We start from the raw sequence: 19,549 nt of genomic DNA, 5'->3' as shown, positions 1-19,549 counted from the left end.
TTACACCATACACAAAAATAATCTCAAAATGGATGAAAGACCTAAATGTAAGACAGGAAACCATCAAAATCCTAGAGGAGAACACAGGCAGCAACCTCTTTGACCTCAGCTGCAGCAAATTCTTCCTAGAAACATTGCCAAAGGCAAAGGAAGCAAGGGCAAAAATGAACTATTGGGACTTCATCAAGATAAAAAGCTTTTGCACAGCCAAGGAAACAGTCAACAAAACCAAAAGACAACCGATAGAATGGGAGAAGATATTTGCAAATGACATATCAGATAAAAGGCCAGTATCCAAAATCTATAAAGAACTGCCAAACTCAACACCCAAGGAACAAATAATCCAATCAAGAAATAGGCAGAAGACATAAACAGACATTTCTGCAAAGAAGACATCCAAATGGCCAACAGACACATGAAAAATTGCTCCACATCACTCAGCATCAGGGAAATCCAAATCAAAACCTCAATGAGATACCACCTCACACCAGTCAGAATGGCTAAAATTAACAGCTCAGGAAACAAAAGATGTTGGCAAGGATGCAGAGAAAGGGGAACCCTCCTACACTTTTGGTGGGAATGCAAGCCGGTGCAGCCACTCTGGAAAACAGTATGGAGGTTCCTCAAAAAGTTAAAAATAGAGCTTCCCTACAACCCAGCAATTGCACTTCTAGGTATTTATCCAAAGGATACAAAAATACTGACTCAAAGGGGTTCACACACCCTAAATGTTTATAACGAAACTATGGAAAGAGCCTAAATGTCCATCAACTGATGGAGATGTGATATACACATACAATGGAATATTCCACCCATCAAAAAGAATAAAATCTTGCCATTTGCAATGACATAGATGGAACTAGAGGGTATTATGCAAAACAAAATGAGTCAGAGAAAGACAAATATCATACGACTTCACTCATATGTGGAATTTAAGAAACAAAACAGATGAACATAGGGGAAGGGAAGGAAAAATAGAATGAAATAAAAACAGAGAGGGAGGCAAACCATAAGAGACTCTTAACTCTAGGAAACAAACTGAGTGTTGCTGGAGGGGATGTGGAGGGGAGATGGGGTAACTGGGTGACGGACATTAAGGAAGGCACGTGATGTAATGAGCACTGGGTGTTATATGTAAGTGATGAATCACTAAATTCTACCCTTGAAACCAATAGTACACGCTATGGTAACTAACTTGAATTTAAATTTAAAAAAAAATGAAGTGGCAAGACTACTATTTTTTTATGGATGTTTCTTTTTGCTTTGTAATCTATTACTTATGAAGAGTCCTCATCAATGCATGCACGGGCTACCCAATAGCACAGACCCTTTAGGGGGAGGTTAGAAAGCCCTATAGGTCACGGCAACAGGTTCTCAAACAGCATTTTTCATTACATGGGCCAGTTTTATTGTAAATTTGTTGTAGAACCAAGAATCCTTTTTTGCTCAGTGCTGGTATGAAATGTTAACTACCTAATCGAACAGGCCGGCAGACAGAAACTGTGATGCCGTGGCTGAGACCCATTTCTGCAGCCCCTGAATCAGGCTGTGAGAACAACAGGGTCACTCTGATTCTCTGCAGGGATGAACTATAAAAATAACAACGGTAATTTCTCAAGAATTGTACAATTTCTGTAGCATTTCTTATTTCACATAGAAAAATCCAAGGAAGTGGGGCGCCTGGGTGGCTCAGTTGGTTAAGCGTCTGCCTTCGGCTCAGGTCATGATCCCAGGGTCCTGGGATCGAGCCCCGCATCAGGCTCCCTGCTCGGCTGGGAGCCTGCTTCTCCCTCTCCCTCTGCCCACCCCCCCACTTGTGATCTCTCTTTAATAAATCTTAAAAAAAAAAAAAAGAAACAAAGAAAAACCCGAGGAAGTAAGATACTGTTATACATTTTACAGAAGAAACAGAGACGCTGAGGGATGAAGATCCCTGCCCCAATTCACACAAAGTCAGTTTTTAAAAATCTGTCCTTTTTTATTTTTAGGCCAAAAGGTGATGTCCTTTTCAAGTTGCTTAGCCTATGTCAATAAATTAGCAGATCTCCATTGCATTTATCTGCTTCTGATTCTAGTGACTCGTTCTACATGGTAGTTTTACAGAGTTTTCATGTTTTCCTATAGAGAACACATAGTCCACAGCAACAACTTCTGTTTTCAGAAGGAGTTAGCCAATTGCAAGAGTTTCAACAGAGAAGAAACCAAGGTCATTCTTCAATAGTATTGTTTTTGGTGGTTACTTTTTCTTTTTAAACGTGACATGTGAATTAAAAAGAGAAAAATAAGAATACACTTGTTTTGACATGTGATTGTATTCAGCAGTGATTACTTTGCTAACGTTAAATATGACAACCAAAAAGAGCCATTCACCACGATTCATTTGTTGCTCAGAATGGTTCAGATCTGTGGTCACAGCTTGGAAATTGTGGCTTTTAATAGCACGCTCCACCAGATCCCAGCAGCAGGCTGAAAACGGAAAAGCCCGATCCCGTGCTTCTTCAGATGGTCTGACATCAAATAGTCACGGCCCACATGTCCTCTTGCACTTGGGAAAGGACTCCTGGCTCTTCAAGGATTGTAGGGTCTCATTTGACCCCTCACTTTGCAGCCTTGAAGGTAATAGGACTGGGTGGGGGGAGGCGAAGACCAGACACCTCATTTTACAACTTTCACCCCGGAGCTGTTTCTCTGTTCTAACACCTGGGCTTAGTGATACACTGAGACCGTGAGTGCCTGCATGGCTTCAATAGGACACGTTATCAGTTTGAGAGAAAATGTTTTGAAATAGGGTCCGGCCTACAGTTGAGGTTGGGAGGACGGTGTTATTTACCTTCCAGCGGAAAGCTATTTACTTTAGATGAAAGAAGAATTAGAGCATTATCTGCTTTGATTCTGACATCAGAAGTGCAGATATTTGGAAAGTGCTTTAAAGCAACTTTGATTATAAGTGACAGTGTAAACTTCTAAAATGATATCTTGACTTAAAAACATTAGTTCTATTTTAGCAGTGAGCCCAAACCTTTTTTTTTCTTTAAAGCAGTGCTTGCAGGCAAGAATGAGTAAAATCTTAAGTTTTTCAAGTCTTAAAAAAATCTCTCCTCTGTAAAGACAAACTTCCAGCCATATTATAGTGTTACCCATTATACCTCTGTCAGACTCCCTTATCCTGATATTACTCTGCCACGGGAAAAAAAAAAATCCCAGAATGAGCTTTTCTAGAAGTATATGATTCTATCCCCACAATTAAGGAAGCCAGGATAACTCATATCAAGACTGAGGTTTCTAAAAAATTTGTTCTAAAAGGAGTATGTGCTCATTCAATAACCTTTTTGGGTTGCTACCATATATACAATTAGTATTGTATATATTACTGTTACTAATACCACTATTACTATGAAACTATATTCATATCCAGGTCCCCTGTGTCCAGAAACAGCAACACATATATTTAAATACTTTAACTAGAAGACTAGTATTTATTAGATGCCTTGATCTTTTTTTTTTAAAGATTTTATTTATGTGAGAAAGAGAGAGAATGAGAGAGAGAGAGCACGAGAGGGAAGAGGGTCAGAGGGAGAAGCAGACTCCCTGCCGAGCAGGGAGCCTGATGCGGGCCTCGATCCTAGGACTCCGGGATCATGACCTGAGCTGAAGGCAGTCGCCCAACCAACTGAGCCACCCAGGTGCCCCGATGCCTTGATCTTAACATGAATCTGAAGTGTATTTTTTTCAAAGCTATGCTGCCATGACAACCAATCTGATAGAAAAGTGGAGAAAAAGTTTCAAATATCGGCTCTTTTGAGAATACAACAATAACAAAAGTTCCCAGTAGCTGCCTAAGTGTTTTCAGGGATGAGGGAGATTTAAATATTCAAATGTGTATAGCCCCTAAGTTTTCAAATGCTTCTATTAATACGGTATAAAGCCACAACTCAGGGCCACCAGGTACGAATTGGAACTTGGAGGGGGGGAACCCCCGAGCGTGTAGCTCTCCTCCCGCACACACATGAATTCAGCGAAGGCAAAGTGATGAAAAATCCCTAGGTCCCCTTCCTGGCTGTGGGACCCCAGTAACTTTCCAGATTCCTCTCTTCTCTTGGCAGCCCTGCCTGGACTCCAGGCTGCAGAATGTCTGAAGAGCTGCTTTGGCAGAAAATACATACTTAAAGGCATTCAGGTGCAAGTTCAGCTGGATTTTTCTCCTCGTGTCCAAGGGGACCCAATCACATCCTTTAAAACCGTATTAGGGAAAGAACAGTTTACGAACTGCTTTTGGGGAGGGCCACTTAATTTTATGCTGTTCTCACTCTTCCCCTCGACCAAACACTCAAACCATATCAATTATTCCTTCTTAGTGTGGAACAAAACAAAACATAACAAACAGCCCCTGGTGAATAAGCCCAACAGTCAGGCTCACTTTGTATCCTAGATCAGGGGTGGGCAAACTTTTGCTGTAAAGGGCCAGAGGGTCTAGTGTTTTAGGGGCCCCTACTCAACTTTTCTGCTACGACTTAGTTCTGCTGTTGTAGAGCAGGAGTAGTTACGAACTAGGATACAGAAGCAAATGCGTGTGGCTGCGTTCCAACACAACTTACAGAAAGCCGCAGTGGGCATGCTTGGTCTCAGGGCCATAGTCTGTCCGTCCCCGTTGTAGATAGCAGCCACGGACGGTGCCTCTCCCGAAAACTGCCCAGTGCTTCCCGTGGCGCTAGCCACGTTCATGCCTACTTACACAAGATTTCGTTCTCTGAGAGCAGAGGCGTGGCTGTGGAAGCCGCGGCCCGGGGGACTTGAGGAGGCAACGTTTATCCACCGCTGCAAATCAGCATGATCAGAGATGGACAGGAGCCTGGAAGGGCCTGTTTCTATTTCAGTAGCAAACCTGAGCGAGCAGCTGTGCCTGGCTTTTGCTAATCCTGGAGCGGCAATCAGGAGCTGAGGATAATGGTCATTCTGGTGCTGGGGTGGCAGGTGCGGAGGCAGGGAAAGGTAATAAATTATTGGCAATCTGATGCCTCCGCAACCTGAAAGGGTCCACGTGGCTTCCGAAGGCACTGAAAACAAGTCAGTACTCAGGAATTCACTGCTCAAGTAATTGGGCTTAGAAACTCGGAGGTAAATTTGCTTAGCACGTGGCTAAATACCCCCAAACCAAAACCAAATGTGGAACAGTTGTGAGAATAGCAACAGCCAAGAATCACAGAGTTTCTGACAGGTAGAGGAATTCTTGCCAATCATCTTCGCCAGCCTTTTCGTATTACCGGTCGGGAAAATGAGGCCCAAAGAGGTGGGGGGGGGGGGTGTAACCTGCCCAGCTAGTCTGTGGGGAAATCACCAGATCTCAGCCACTTTGACTCCGACTTTGCTATTTTCCCTGAAGGCATCTGAACTTAGAGGGGTTCCCTGACCATATCAACACTCATGTCATGAGGTTATGACAGCTACGTACCTGGTTACCCTAGAGACAGGATTTATGTTGGGATATAAATGATGCCAGAGAACATGTGAAGGTTACTGAGGGGGAGCAATGCATCTCCTCACTGGTTTAATGTAGATAACAAAAACCGCACAGGATAAAGCATTAAATGGCCGTCTTCCCACGAATATAAGTGCTGGTCTCTCATGTTGTATGATAACATGGCAAGAGCGGACTGGGAGGTTCTCAAGTCCCAGTTGGCGCTGACCTGTTTCTGTCCTAACAAATCGAAAGCAAACGTGACCCTCGCATCTTTTGTGTCTGTGACATACAGGACCCCTCGGGCGATGAAGGCGTTGCCGGCCTTGGCTTTGGGGTACGTGGTATTGATGTGCCGCTGCACAGAGAATGTCCTCTCATCCAGCTGGGCGACGAGAATGCTCGAGCCATCCGCACTTGAAGCGTAGATAATCCAAAGGCCCTTCTCATCCACAGCTAAATTGAAGTAAGTCTTGGAATTGGCAAAGAGGTATTTTCGATCAAAATACAGGGCATTTTCAAGCTTCAGAGTTTGGGATGTTTCTTTGCCAAAATCAAATCTGAAATGTGTAAAAAGGCAGGTATGAGTCAGCACTTTTGTGGACAGTGGTGGCTTTGTTTGTGGCTATGCTCTATTAAACTGGGCGGGGCCTGGGACTCTGCATTTCTAAGTTTCAAGTCATGCCCGTTCTACAGGTCTACCCACAATGCTCTGTGCACCAAGGATGTCAAGGATGGTGACTCCATCTGAGTGTCCCCCTGTGAGCCACGTGACCCCAGGAACATTCCTTACCCTCATGACTCCTCCGGGGTTTGCTAAGCTCCTGAAATGCCCTCTCTAAGATTCTTAGACCTGCAGGGGGCCTTAAAAAATGAGCTAGTCCAGTCTTTTCATTTTACAAATGAGAATGGAGAAGTGACTGGCCCGGGAACATAAGTAGCCAGAGTTTGAATTTAAGTTTTCTAACTGCATGTTTGGGGGTTCTTCCTCTACCCCCTGCTGGAGTTTTTAAGACAAACATGTCACAGTGGTCTAAATGAAGCAGGAAGTCGGCAGCTGAGAAGAGATGTAGCCAAGGCATGGCCCTGAAGTCAGTTTTCTCATCAGGAAAGTGATTGGATACCTTGAGCTACAGCATGGAGTCCCTTGCCCTCGGCTCCGGGAGGCTGTCTGATTTGGCAGACTCCACACCCAGACCAGATCAGAAAAGTTGATTGTGATTCAAGAGTTACCTAACTCCAGGAATGAAAATTCGGGAACATTAGGCTAAAAGAAAAGAACACAAGAGGGTGCCATTGAGCAGCAGAAGAAATGGGGACAGTGGGGCCGTGGCTGCGCACTGGAGCCTCACAAGCTGAAAGCCTTTTAGGAGACCCTGAAGTAAGTGTGAAAAAAAGCCAGAGGCGAGTGAGGGCTTGAGAAGAGCCTACCGGCCCAGCTCAGCTCACGGGCTTCTCTGTCCTCCGAATGCCTGAAGGTCAGGACTGCCATTGCTCTGGTATTGGCGCCCGGCGGCTGTGTTTCTTTTCTTTCTTTCTTTCTTTTTTTTTTTTTTAAGATTTATTTATTTATTTTGAGAGAGTGAGAATGAGAGAGAGAGAGAGAGCACATGAGAGGGAGAAGCAGACTCCCTGCTGAGCAGGGAGCCCGACGCGGGACTCGATCCCAGGACTCCAGGATCATGACCCGAGCTGAAGGCAGTTGCTTAACCAACTGAGCCACCCAGGTGCCCTGGCGGCTGTGTTTCTTGAACACAGCCCGGGGGCAATAAGGAGCTACAGTATTACATGAGGAGAAAGGGCACAGGAAGGAGTGTGTCTGGGGAGTTCTGGCTTCTAAACAGGGTGGGTTGGTTGCTGTTTTCTGTTAGCATGAGACTGTCCAAATGAGGTAGCTAGGGACATGCTGAAATGATGGGGGAGCTGGGAGAGGGGAAAGAGAGGCCAAGGGGTATGATTCCAGCCACAGCTGACGTGTGTCCCGTCCCCAGCCTAACCCACAGTCCAATGCCAGCAAGGTTGTTGTGTCTGGGCCTCATCGGGGAAGGGGGTGGAGGGTGAGAGAACAGGGACCCAGTTTTCCTGCAGGTCCTATCTCTTGTTTTGAATGACTCGGACCATGGCTTTCATAATACTGGCATTATTTCAGATAGGGCTGCTGCTGGAGGGCTGCAGAGGCTCTGGTCCATCTTCTCACTCTTACTTGAGGACCTGCAGCCCACGGGAGGTGGTGTCTTGTCCAAGGCCATGGAGTAAGTAGGCAAAGTTGGAACCTGAGGTCCCTGCTTTCTTGATTTGCCCAAGATGACCTATTTCTGCCTCTAAAGCCCAGAACTTGGTATCTTCTTAAGCCACAAAGACAGAATTTTAGCAATTCTTTTGGGGAGCCAGGAAGACATGGCTCAGTCTACCCAGGTGGCCACCTCTCTCCCCCTTGGGAGAGCAAAGAGGAAGAGAGGTGGCCTGGCCAGGGCCCCATCAGGACGACAGATCAATCTGAACACAAAGGCACCTGACTTTGGGGCGCCTGGGTGGTTCAGACGGTAAGGTGTCTGCCTTTGGCTCGGGTCATGATCCCGGGGTCCTGGGATTGAGCCCCACATCGGGCTCCCTGCTCGGCGGGAAGCCTGCTTCTCCCTCTCCCTCTGCCTCTCTCCCTGCTCATGCTCTCTCTCTCTCTCTGTATCTCTGTGTCTCAAATGAGTAAATAAAATCTTTACCAAAAAAAAAAAAAAAAAGGCACCTGACTTTGCACTGTGTTCAGTCTTTAGTCTTCAATGATCTGAGCTGTGAGGTGGAATTCTTCACACCTCAAGTTCTTCAGAATACAACTGACTTCGGGGGGTGACACCTTCCTGACAGGGGAGTGCTAGGTTCCTCCTGCCTCTTTTTTCAAAGGATGAGAAAGTGGCAACTCTTATCACTCCAGATCTACTTCTCTCTGGCTCTCTAACCTCACTCCTGGTGTCCCCCTGGCAATACGGCAGACCCCAGGCCAGGGCTGGGTCATGTGGCTCACTCCCTGTGTCCTGGGGTTCATTCAGCCAGCAAGCCCTACTGGCCCCTGTGTGCCAGGCTCTGGGGACAGAAAGATCCCTACCCCTAAGTAGCTCTCAGCTAACTGAAACACTACACGGGTGCTGTCTGGGATGCCTGAGGAGGGCAGCAGCAGCCCGAGGGACTCACCTCACTATGGTGTTGGAGCCTCCTTTGTGGTAGTAAAGAGAGTTGTTGTGAACGGCATGCCCACAGCCATGGAAATAATACGGCAGGTGCACGAGTGTGTAACTGCCATTCAGCAGTGAGGGCTGGTCTTTGAATTCCTTTACCCTGATGCCTGCAGGGGAGAAGCCAGGGACAGGCGTGGGAGTGAGTCAGGGGAGGGAGGTAAAAGGACGGAGGTTGAGAGTGAGGGGTCTTGCAAGGGTCCGCGTCCAGGCTGGAGTCTCAGACTCCCAGACTCAAAGGCCAATTCTCTTCTCTGGATTCCTGAACCGACCTTCCAAGGTAGAAGCCACAGAGTTGGTTTTGCTCCTCCCAGCACAACTGCATCGCTCCCTCCCAGACCACTCTAGACTGTTTATAAAATCTTCTATCGGACTGACAGAGGCCTGTACCGGGAACAGTGAATACTTGGCCCTTGTGCAGTCCCCTTTCCCTGCTCCTGCCACTGCTCACTGAGCGGTCCTCCTTCCTTCTGAGCCACAGAGTCCTTCTCAGCTGGTAATCTGGGCAGTCACCGAGCCCTGAGGAAATGAGGCAGTGTCTCAGCTATCGCTCTGACCAGTGAGTGTGGCCAGATCCCTTCTGGAACGAGGCTACTGCTACCCCCGCTGGGAACCCCTGACCAGTCCGTCTGGGGCCGCACAAGCGGGGTCATGCTTGGAGGCAGTATGCCTGCAAGAGGGCACCTCACCTTCTCCCCTGGGCTCTCTGTCCAACAAAGCTTGAAGAAAGATGGACAGTGCACAAGAATTTGTCTCCAGCATTTCTTCCACAGTATGGTTTTGGGCTTTATAATGCTGTCATCATAATGCTATTTGTTTCTTTCTGGGTACTCTGCCTAAAACTGGATAAGCTATATTGGGAGCGCCCTGGTCCCGCCCCTGGGCCCTGACCTGCAAGGTTTGTCCCCGGTGGGCTCAACTGAGAAAAGTGTGCTGCCTGCTCATTTGTGCTTTGGAAACCAAAAAGCAGTTGCGTGACACCAGTCAGCGGGGGTTCCAGACCTAGAATGAGCCCGAAGGCAGGCACCCGACGGAGGGCACAACCCCCACGCAGATCCGCCTCCTTGCCAAGGGAAGGTACCTGAGAAATGTTCCGTCACCCAGATCCGCTCATCACTCTTGTTCACAGACTCTCTTATCCACGTCCCAAATGTCTCTCTAACTTTCAGTACTTGTGTTGGACTTCCAACAGAAGCGATCACGGATTCTACCAAAGGAAGAGAAAGGAAAATCCCTCATCTACCAGCTATGGCTTTAAGGCGTCCAATTTCTGAATTTCAAAACAAGACGCTTTGCTTCATGTACCTGCCAGTGGAGAATGGTGATCCCCGACCTTCTCATCAGCTTTTCCAACCAACGTGCCATCATTCGGTGTAGCGCATGTCTCACCTACAACAGTGATGACAATCATCAGAAGAAACGCAGGTGGCACAGTGAGACTCGTGTAACTCTATAACTGGCGCTTTCCCCACTTCCCCCCAGGCTCTAGTCCTATAAGCATCCCTTACAATAGGCCTATCACATTTTTTAGTTGCTTGCTTTTAAGCAACAAGTCAAATACTTTCAATTCCCCCTCAACCCCACGCCACCCCCACCCTCCACTTGGGGAGTTCCCAATAAGCTTTCCATAATCACAGTTGCTAAAATAATGCAATCCCAAGAGGAGGTCAGTCAAAGGGGAAAAGTGGCCTGTTCAAGCCTTCAGCCTTGTGGGGTGGGGGGAGTGGAGAGCCATACTGACACTTTCCTTGCCCCCCTGGCCGGGTGGTACCACGATCATGGATTATATCTTCCTGGGAGGATTTACACTTTCAGGGAAGCTGACGGGGCCTCATAATAGGGTGGCCCCTTTACCTTGTCTTCCTGGACTGCAAAGGGAGGAACCACAGAGGAAGAAGACCCAGAGATGTTTGAGCTCCTCTCCACCATCTCCCACCCGTGTTGGCTTTAAGGTCTGTGGGACATGGGTCCTGGAGAGGTGCCTGATTCACAGTTGGTGTGAGGCTATACCTGAGCTAGAAGTCATCCTACCTGGGTTGTAATTGTTCCCTTCAACAGACGGGCTTAATTCAGACCTTTGGTGAAGAGGTGTCTTGGGTTGGCAGAAGCAGGGCAGAGGGGAGGAAGGTGGCCAGTGTGAAGACACAGAGAAAGGACTGGCTGGGGAGGCGGACCTGGTCTGGGGCAAGTCAAGCTTTCTGGAGTTCAGCCCACTTGCCTAGACCGATTCTGAGGGATTCAAATCACCTGTGAGTTAGGTGTTAGGGACACCTCCATTGTCTCAAGGGAAGCTCACAGAATAATCTATCAGTAAAATAAAGGGCAGGACCCCCTGTACTCTATGAGCCAGTGTTTCCCAGAAGTCCTCTTGCCCCCTGATGAGAGCAGTCTTGGGGACAGTGTTACTCCCCCACACGCAGTCCTGCTGCCTTGGAGTTTCATCTGCAGTTTCTGTTCAGGAACGTGGGTTTTGCCAGGAAAGGGATGGAGAGACCCTCCGGTTCTTAGTCTGAAGAAAAGGCTCTCATTAATTTGTGTTGTACCAACCTGCTTCTAAAGCTGTGGGGGTGGAGGGGGCTTAAAGAAATGGAATTGGGAGGCGAGAAGGCCAAGTTCAGATGCAGGATGCCTGGCAACCGAGGACTCATTTCTAGGAGGCAGAGTGGAAGATTATGGCCTCTCATTTAAAGCAGTTTTCACAACCCTGCGGCCCAGCCCCTGCTGACCAGCCTCTTAGTAGGCAGGCGAGGCCGGGGCAGGCGCCTCCCCACACACCCGTGTCCTGGCTGACACAGCCTATGGCAAACTGAGACTCTGCAAACGCTCAGGTCCGATTCCCCCCCTTCTCCCAGGGAAGGTTCCCACTCAGCTCATTCTCCAAGGGCAGCTGAACAAAGAGCTGCCGCTAACGGAGGGAGTGGTGCTGAACGCCAGGGAAGGGGCAGGGTGCTAACTGCTGGGCAGAATTATAATCAGGCTCCACTGACTGGAGGGTGGGGTGGGGTGACATCTTTGGAAGCACAGATTCACCCACTCTGATGGCCGAGTGTGCCCCCAAAATGTCTTCCCGAAAGAAGAGGGCACCTAACAAAACGAAAGACCAATTAGGGAAGTGGCAGTGACATCCCCAGAAAGTGTGAAAGAAACTCCAGGCAGGATCCTCCCCCTCTTTGCTTCCCACTGAAGTCCTGGTATCAAGTTGTGCCTTCTCCTGGCCTCAGCAGGTGAGTGGGTCCTAGGTCACCTCTCTGGGGAGAAGCTCTAGCTGCACCTCAGAAGTATTTTTCATTAATATGGCCCTTCATTCGTAATTAGCTTTCAGTCCCATGGCCACCTCTGTCACAGATTGGCCCACAGACAAGTCCTCTTGGCCTTCCAGAGATCAGGCGTCCCTTGTTCTTGGTTGGCTTAGTCTCAAGGTGTGAATTTCATCTCTGAAAGGAAGATGCTCTAAGAGCAGAGTTTTAGAGCCAGGCAGATGTGAATCCCAGCTCTGTCACTTCCTAACTGAGTGACCTTGGGCAAGCTACAGAGCTCCTTGGTGTTTCAGTTTGGGATCTGTAAGTTGGTGGCAATACCGATTCCCATGTCGTGGCACTGCTGTGAGCATCCAACGAACTAAGCACTTAGCACTGTGTCCCGCACATGGTCAGCACGCAGAGCGTGGTGGTGGTGAGGGCAGAACCATAGTACCGTGGGGAGGTTACCAAGCCGAACCCCCCCCCATCTTCCCAGCATTAGCCAAGCCCTTCACGCTCCCAGAGTGAATGACTTAGCCTTTGAGACTCTTTCAGGGGAGAGGGATGGTGGTTTGGCAAGGAAGAGGAATAGTCTGGGGATAAATTGAGAGGAGGGTGAGGAGGGGAGGGTATGGGAGGCCCAATTCTAAACCTGCTGTAAGTTCTCACCCCCAGGGCAGAGCGCCCAAGCAGCCCAACGGCCTGGTGCAAGGGAGAACTCTCGATTTAGGCAAAATCTCCTCCCTCTGTTTAAGAAATCTGGTTGCAAAGCCTGGGTGAAGCCTGAGAGTTTGGGATCATTAGCCAAAGAGATAGGATCCCTGGGGCAGAGGCTGATGACCTGAACACTGGCCATTGAACATGTTTTGCTGCCGGGGGCCTTTAGATCTTCTGCTTCCGGGGGGTCCTGGGGGACCTGGAGGGCCCGGAGGTCCAGGGGGGCCAGGCAGGCCTTGGTCACCTTTGGCACCTGGAGAGAGAGAAGGGGGGGTGGGGTGAGAGATTGATTCAAGAGCCATAAACAGAGATGGGTTTCTCCCAGGGGAAAGGAGAATGAGCAGCTCCAGGGAGGACGGCTGAGCCCCCCTTCCCAGGCATAACTGTATTCTAGCACTCGTCCATGCAAAGTTGAGGATGCACCCATAGCAGACATTGAGTTCCAACCCTGTGCCAGGAACTGTGCTAAGAATTTTACAAATCTCCTACCCATTGTTCTTCCCAACCATTCTGTGAGATGGTATTAGTAGCCCCTCAGTGACCTGAGTCTTGGGGAAGTTCAGTGCTTTGCCCAAGGTCACCACTGGGAACAAGGCTGGAACTCAACCTCAGGTGTGTCTCATGACAAAGCTCATGCTCATTTCACTGGCCATGTTGAAGGATCTCAACCCTGACTACTTATTTGAGTACCTAAGGAGTTCTAATACAATTCTAGTGCTGGGACCCCACACAGAACAATTAAGTCAAAATGGTGGGGAGACTGGTCGTCTGTATTTTTGAAAGCCTCCTCATACGCTGCCAGGTAGGAGAAGCACTGCTCTGTGTGGTAGAAGAGATCAGGGGAGCCGGCCCAGCCTATGACCTTGGGCAGGTAGCTTAACCCTCCGATCCTGTTTCTTCATTTCCAGACTGAGTCTCATCCACCCTGTCTTGCCCTGGAAGAATCCACTGAGGTCACTGGCGTGAGTGCTCTAACTTTAGATGGCCAGTGTGCATGGGTACAGTCCTTTCCATGTGCTATTGTCTGGAGCATTCACAAGGATGCCATGAGGCTGGGCCATTTAGCTCTTTGGTTCTACCCTCCTGTCCTGAGCTGACTGGTGATCTCAGGCCTTATTAGTTGCCTCTTCCCAGCCAGACCAAATAAGCCTTTCCAGTCTCTCTTGAATGGGTAAGCCAGGGTCACAGAGGCCAGAGGCAAGTCCAAGCCCACTCTGAAAGGGGCAGAGATCTATAGGCAGGGCATATATGATCCACCCTCATATGCCTTGTTTGCTCTCTGGCCTAGGGACACTCAGTTCTGTCTGCTCTCTGGAGTTGGGGTACACTCAGGGATGTTGCTTTCCTGAATGGTTTGTCAACACCCCTCACCTGTTCGGTAGCGTAGGGGAGTGCGATATTTGGGATGTGTAGATTCCTATATAACTGAAGTATAACATGGTCTCATATTTTCAAAGTATATTCACCTATATTTGATGCTGTCAAAAGACTTCTTAAATTTTATGTATTTTGCATAGCAACCTCCCTGTTTCAGAAACAAAGCATGCTAAACATAATTTGAGCTTTGGTCTTAGCACAGTACCTGGCAAACAGTAGGTGCTCAACACATTTTGCGTGGCTAGATGGGCGACTGCTTCAGGGTCATTGTTCTTTTTTTTTTTTTTTAAGATTTTTTGTTAATTTTTATTTGACACAGAGAGAGAGACAGCGAGAGAGGGAACACAAGCAGAAGGAGTGGGAGAGGGAGAAGCAGGCTTCCCGCCGAGCAGGGAGCCCGATGCGGGACTCGATCCCCGGACCCTGGGATCATGACCTGAGCTGAAGGCAGATGCTTAATGACTGAGCCACCCAGGCACCCCTAGGTTCATTGTTCTTGACCATTTATCATCCTAGCTTCTTCAGGACATAGGTCCTGTCTCACTCACTTTCATCTTCATATTCCCAGCTACCAGCAAAGTTGCTAATTCATAAATGGTGTTCTTTGACATTCAAAAGTATTTATTGAATACATAAGGATAGTTATATTTTTATGATATGAGTGGTCTCTGAAGTACTGTGCTTATAAAATTCTTCTGCCTCCTCCTCGTCCATGACCATCAGCTGTCACCTACTCTTTCCACCATGTCTTTCTGTGGTTTGCTATCTCTATACCCCCCGACCCCTCCGAGGTGCCAACTGTCTGCTCTGAGCCTGGGCTGGAAACAGAAAAAGGAGATCAGCTACCATGTCTGCTCCAATTCTATGTCAAAAGGCTTAGAACAAAGATCTGAAGATGACCCTACCTGGACTGTGAAGAAAATGTCTGAGCTCTCTGTCAGTTGTCCTCTGAAGTATCTTAAATTGCTTGCTTACTTGTCTTGTTCTAGATTGTGCTAGACTTAATAGATATTTGGAAAAAGGAAGTTCTCTTCATCCTCATTCAATCTAACCATGATTTTGGACTGGAATTATCTAAACTACTTATGCTTACATTTGAGATTTGGTCTCGCCAACATTGTGATAACATGCACGATTTTCTCCTTTTTGAAAACACAGAACCCTAAAACATGCTGCAGAGCAGATGGGCACATAAAGCAGATAAGGAGAGAAGACCCAAGCTGCCTTTGTCCTAAAAACCAGGCTGGTTTCTGGGCCCAAGTGCCAGCCACTTACCTGTGGGGAGCACATCATTGGACACCTCTCCTTTGTCTCCTTTGTCACCCTTTGGCCCTGCTGGGCCCTCATTTCCAGTCAAGCCTAGCTCACCAGGGTCTCCCTTCTCCCCTGGGGTTCCTGTGGCTCCAGGCAGCCCTGAGGGGAGGAAAATGATTTATTAGCCTGTAGTACAAGAAATTCTGGTACACCACTTTGTAATATTGTACACTGTACTTTTAGGGTGAAGGAGCTTCAACAACCAAATACCTAAGACTTTGTTGCTGACATTTTAGGTCAGCAGCATGATCTAAACTCATTAAAGACTACCGTTTCCGGGTGGCTCTTGTGAATATTTTAGGGACCTTTGGCTGGGTCAACAGGTTGGAGAGGAGTGGACCAGAAAAGGGACAATTGCAGCAACAGTGGAAGGAAGGTAAGGCCTGACCCGAAGTTTGCCATGCAGGAAGGACGGAGTGCACAGAGGGGTCTGTGTGGTGCCCGGAAGGGTGGGTGTTGTCCCCTGCCTTCTTGGTTTCTTCCTCACAACATACTGGACTGGTAGGCTGCTCGGTCATCCTTATTCTCATTGTAGAGAAGCTGGAGCTCGGGCTTACTGTGGTCATCCATGAGGCCACTAGGTGAGCAGCAGAGATCTGATTCTGTGACATTCCAGTGCAAAATGCTTTTCATCAAAAGAGCAAAATGGGTAAAGTTACTCTAGCATAAGCGTTAAGAGGGATGCTGATAGTGTGGATAAAATGCAGTAGGTGGACTGTCTGCCTCTGTTCCCGGGGAGCCATAACTCCAGGAACTGCGGACCTGCCCCTGTCAGCTAGACATGGGTAAGAGTCTAGGCAATGGCCCCTCTCAGCATGCATTATGGACCACATAGCATTCTGATCCCCAGGAGGAAGGAAGCAAACAAGGTGCATGATATGATTGCCCTGGTCATTGCTGGCAGGTAGTTTCCAGACACAAGCAGAAGGAGTGGTGCCCAAATAGAGCCTCGCCATTTCACTGAGGTGAGGAGACCAAAGCCAGAGTCTGGGGAGGTAGAGGTGCCTAGGGCTCATGAGGCAGAAGGAGGTGGTTGTGCAGACAGAGCTCTGGAGAACTTCAGAGGGGTCTCCTTGGGTCTTTGGCTGAGTAATGACCTGCAGGGTGAAACTATGAGGCAGGGCAAGAACAAACAGGAAGTTCACTATACAACTCTCAGTGCTTGCCCAGGGAAAGGGCTTCATTCCCACCAGGCAAAGCAGAGAGATCTCAGAAAATGATGTGATATTGGGTAAAGTCCTTGGAAAAGTCTTGTCTCAGCAGTGAGGCTAAATTAGCCCAAGAGTCAAGGCTGCTGTGGATCCATTATAACTAAACTTAAAAACCAGCTTCAGAAGTATTAAACAGCTGGGAGTAGTTTCACTGCCAGAATAGAGTCCATGATTTGAATCGTTTAGTGAATGTAATGCAGCACAGTAACAGTTTAAGAAAGGAAAGGATCGTATCATCTCAGCCAATGCAGAAAAGGCATTTGATAAAATTTAACACCTATTCTTTTTTTTTTTTTTGACAGAGAGAGAGAGAGCACAAGTAGGGAGAGCAGCAGAGGGAAAGGGAGAAGCAGGCTCCCTGCTCAGTAACACCCATTCTTAATAAGAATTCTCATCAAACAAAGAATAGGAAGAAACGTTGTCAATCTGAAAAGGGACCTCTATAAAAATACCTATAGCTAACCTCCTCCTTAGTGATGAAAGACTAAAATGAAAGACTAACTGATTTCTCCCTAAGATCAGGAACAAGATGAGGGCATCAATACTCATCACTTTTATTTCACATGATACCAGAGGTCCCAGCTAGTGCAATAAAGAAAAAGAAAAAAAAGAAAGAAAGAAAGAAAAAAAGAAAAAAAGAAAGAAAGAAAGAAATAAAGAAATAAAGAAAGAAAGAAAGAAAGAAAAAGAAAGAAAGAGAGAAAGAAAGAAAGAAAAAGAAAGAGAAAGAAAGAAAGAAAGAAAGAAAGAAAGAAAGAAAGAAAGAAAGAAAAAGAAAGAAAGAAAGAAAGAAAGAAAGAAAGAAAGAAAGAAAGAAAGAAAGAAAGAAAAAGAAAGAAAGAAAGAAAGATTGGAAAGGATGGATTCAAATTGTCTTTATTTGAAGATAGCTGATTGTTTTGTAGAAAATCTCATGGAACCTATAAAAAAGGTACTAGAACTCCTGAGCACTCAGGGACCCTGGGGCCCTGAGAAGGAAAGGGATTGCCTAATATTGGGCAGAGGTATTGTCAGATATGAATCTATTAACACAGTCCCCTATCTGTAGGGCCTACATGCTCATTCTCACAACAGCTTCCTGGAGATATTGCTCAAAGTGGCAGAGATTTCAGGCAGCAAGGAAGAGCCAGAGGCATGTTTTAGTGCAAAACAGACCTTTGGTTCCTCTCAACTTCTATAACCAAGAGGGCTTAGGACCCATTCATTTTCTTTTCTAATTACCCTGCCTATCCCCAAGCCCCTTCCTTTTTTTTTTTTTTTTTTTAAGATATTTATTTATTTATTTGAGAGAGAGAGGAGGGGCAGAGGGGGACAGAGAGGCAGAGGGAAAGAATCTCAAGCAGACTCTGCGCTGAGCTTGGAGCCCAACGTGGGGCTCGATAACACCACCCTGAGATCATGACCTGAGCTGAAACCAAGAGTCAGAGGCTTATCCAACTGAACACCCAGGAGTGCCCCCCACCGCGGCCATGTTCCTTCTTATAGGCTCTGGCTAAGTGAGTGCCCACAGCCCCTCTCTTACGCTCATCGACTTGGCCAGTCCCTACTCCCTGTCATCTTTTCAACCTTGCGATTGTCCTCCCTCCAGATTAACAGTTGAGATTTTAAGATCTGGACCCACCCTGGCCCCACTTCCTACCAGCCCCATAGGATTCCAAAATCACTGTCCGGAGAGAATCTGAGAATTCAGGATTGGAAGGCAACTTTGAGGTCATTCAGATTAACCTCACATCCCAGCCCAGAAGCCTCTCTATGCTGCCTGACTGGCTCTTCTCAAGTCCTGTCAGCAGTGGGGAGGGAGGGTATTACATCCCATCATATCACAGATTATACCAGAAGATTCTGCATTGCCTCAAGAGGCAATATCCCCTAAAACCTACATCTGGAGCTCTCAGCACCTTTCCTTCATGCCGGGGAAGTGATACACACTCAGTGTGGCATTTGCTCTTCCCAATTCAAGGGACCGTACCCAGACCACCCCCAGGAGGACAGCAGTGTCCTCAAGAACCTTCAAATGTTGATCACTGTTAGACAACGCAGCACACAAAGTCGTGTTTGCCAGATTGCCGCCAACCACAAAAACCGCATCTTCATGACAACCATGACATTCAGCCCTTGCGGGGGAGTGAGAGGGCGATGCGCGCCGACAGAGGGCCTGGGGACCCAGGGCAGCCCCTCTGCTCCGCGGGGGCCTGTGCTGGGCGTGGTGCAGTCACACAGATGGCAAACCACGCCTGTGGGCAGGGGGCAGTCCTCCCTCGCAGCGGCGGCCAAGCCCCGTGGCCCTGGGTCACCCCTGCCCACGGCCGTTAGGACAGCTGGCTGGAAAGTGGCGCACTCACTCAAGAAGAGCCCTTAATCAAGGGCCTCTGCATAGGAAGACGTCCTTTTGTCGGGATTTTAAATAGGCAATTTGGCACATTATCTGCAGGACACAAAAGACGAGAACGTTGCCGTAGAGTTGGGCCTGCACAATGCGCCGAGGATAACCGATACCTTCTAAAGATTTCACATGACCCGGATTCCGCAGTGCTCAGGGAAATGGTATCTTCTAGTTACTTCGGGGTTTTCTCTTTCAAGCATTTATTCTAGTCACAAAGAGCCTCTCCGCATCAGCATTCGATTTCCCCTTTATTCCTCCCTCTTGTGCCTTTTCTTTCTCAAAAAGGCCGTGTGTGAGACAGGAAAACGTTCCTTCCGGAATGCAGTTGTGGTTATGCTGCTCCTACAGGGGTGAGGCTCTAAAGCTAAAGATATTAAAGAGATTTGCTTAAGAATGTATTTTGACTCTGGGCTGGGCCTGCACGATCGTTTTTCCGCTTTCGGTAAGGAAGGGCGGGGGATGTTCTGTCTCCATACAGTCTGTCTTTTCTCTCCTGACCGATGCCTCTGACAGTTTCCTCTTGTCCCACCTTGGCCATGCCCTGGCCGTGGGACATTGGAGGTACAGCACCACCCTATCCCATTCACTGTCAGAGGACCCCCCCCCCGCCAAGGGGGGGGGGCACT

The 19,549-nt window shown here is 47.9% G+C and overlaps 1 protein-coding gene across 2 annotated transcripts in view; it reads right to left on the bottom strand.

Moving 5' to 3' along the window:
• Window positions 1-5,090: 5,090 nt before the first annotated feature.
• Window positions 5,091-19,549, bottom strand: part of GLDN (gliomedin) — a 66,213-nt gene continuing 51,754 nt past the window's right edge. For both annotated transcript variants that reach the window (XM_027571223.2, XM_027571224.2), the window contains 6 exons: window positions 15,291-15,428; window positions 12,763-12,891; window positions 9,988-10,071; window positions 9,764-9,889; window positions 8,642-8,792; window positions 5,091-6,015 (listed from right to left, as the gene is read on the bottom strand). In XM_027571223.2, the coding sequence (XP_027427024.1) occupies window positions 5,538-6,015; window positions 8,642-8,792; window positions 9,764-9,889; window positions 9,988-10,071; window positions 12,763-12,891; window positions 15,291-15,428 (1,106 nt within the window). In that variant the 3' untranslated portion in view covers window positions 5,091-5,537. The remainder of the gene's footprint in view (window positions 6,016-8,641; window positions 8,793-9,763; window positions 9,890-9,987; window positions 10,072-12,762; window positions 12,892-15,290; window positions 15,429-19,549) is intronic.

Source organism: Zalophus californianus, chromosome 6 (assembly GCF_009762305.2).
Source record: "Zalophus californianus isolate mZalCal1 chromosome 6, mZalCal1.pri.v2, whole genome shotgun sequence".
Taxonomy (NCBI): domain Eukaryota; kingdom Metazoa; phylum Chordata; class Mammalia; order Carnivora; family Otariidae; genus Zalophus; species Zalophus californianus.
The sequence above is the reverse complement of the archived record's forward strand: the minus strand, read 5'-3'. Positions and strand labels throughout refer to the sequence as shown.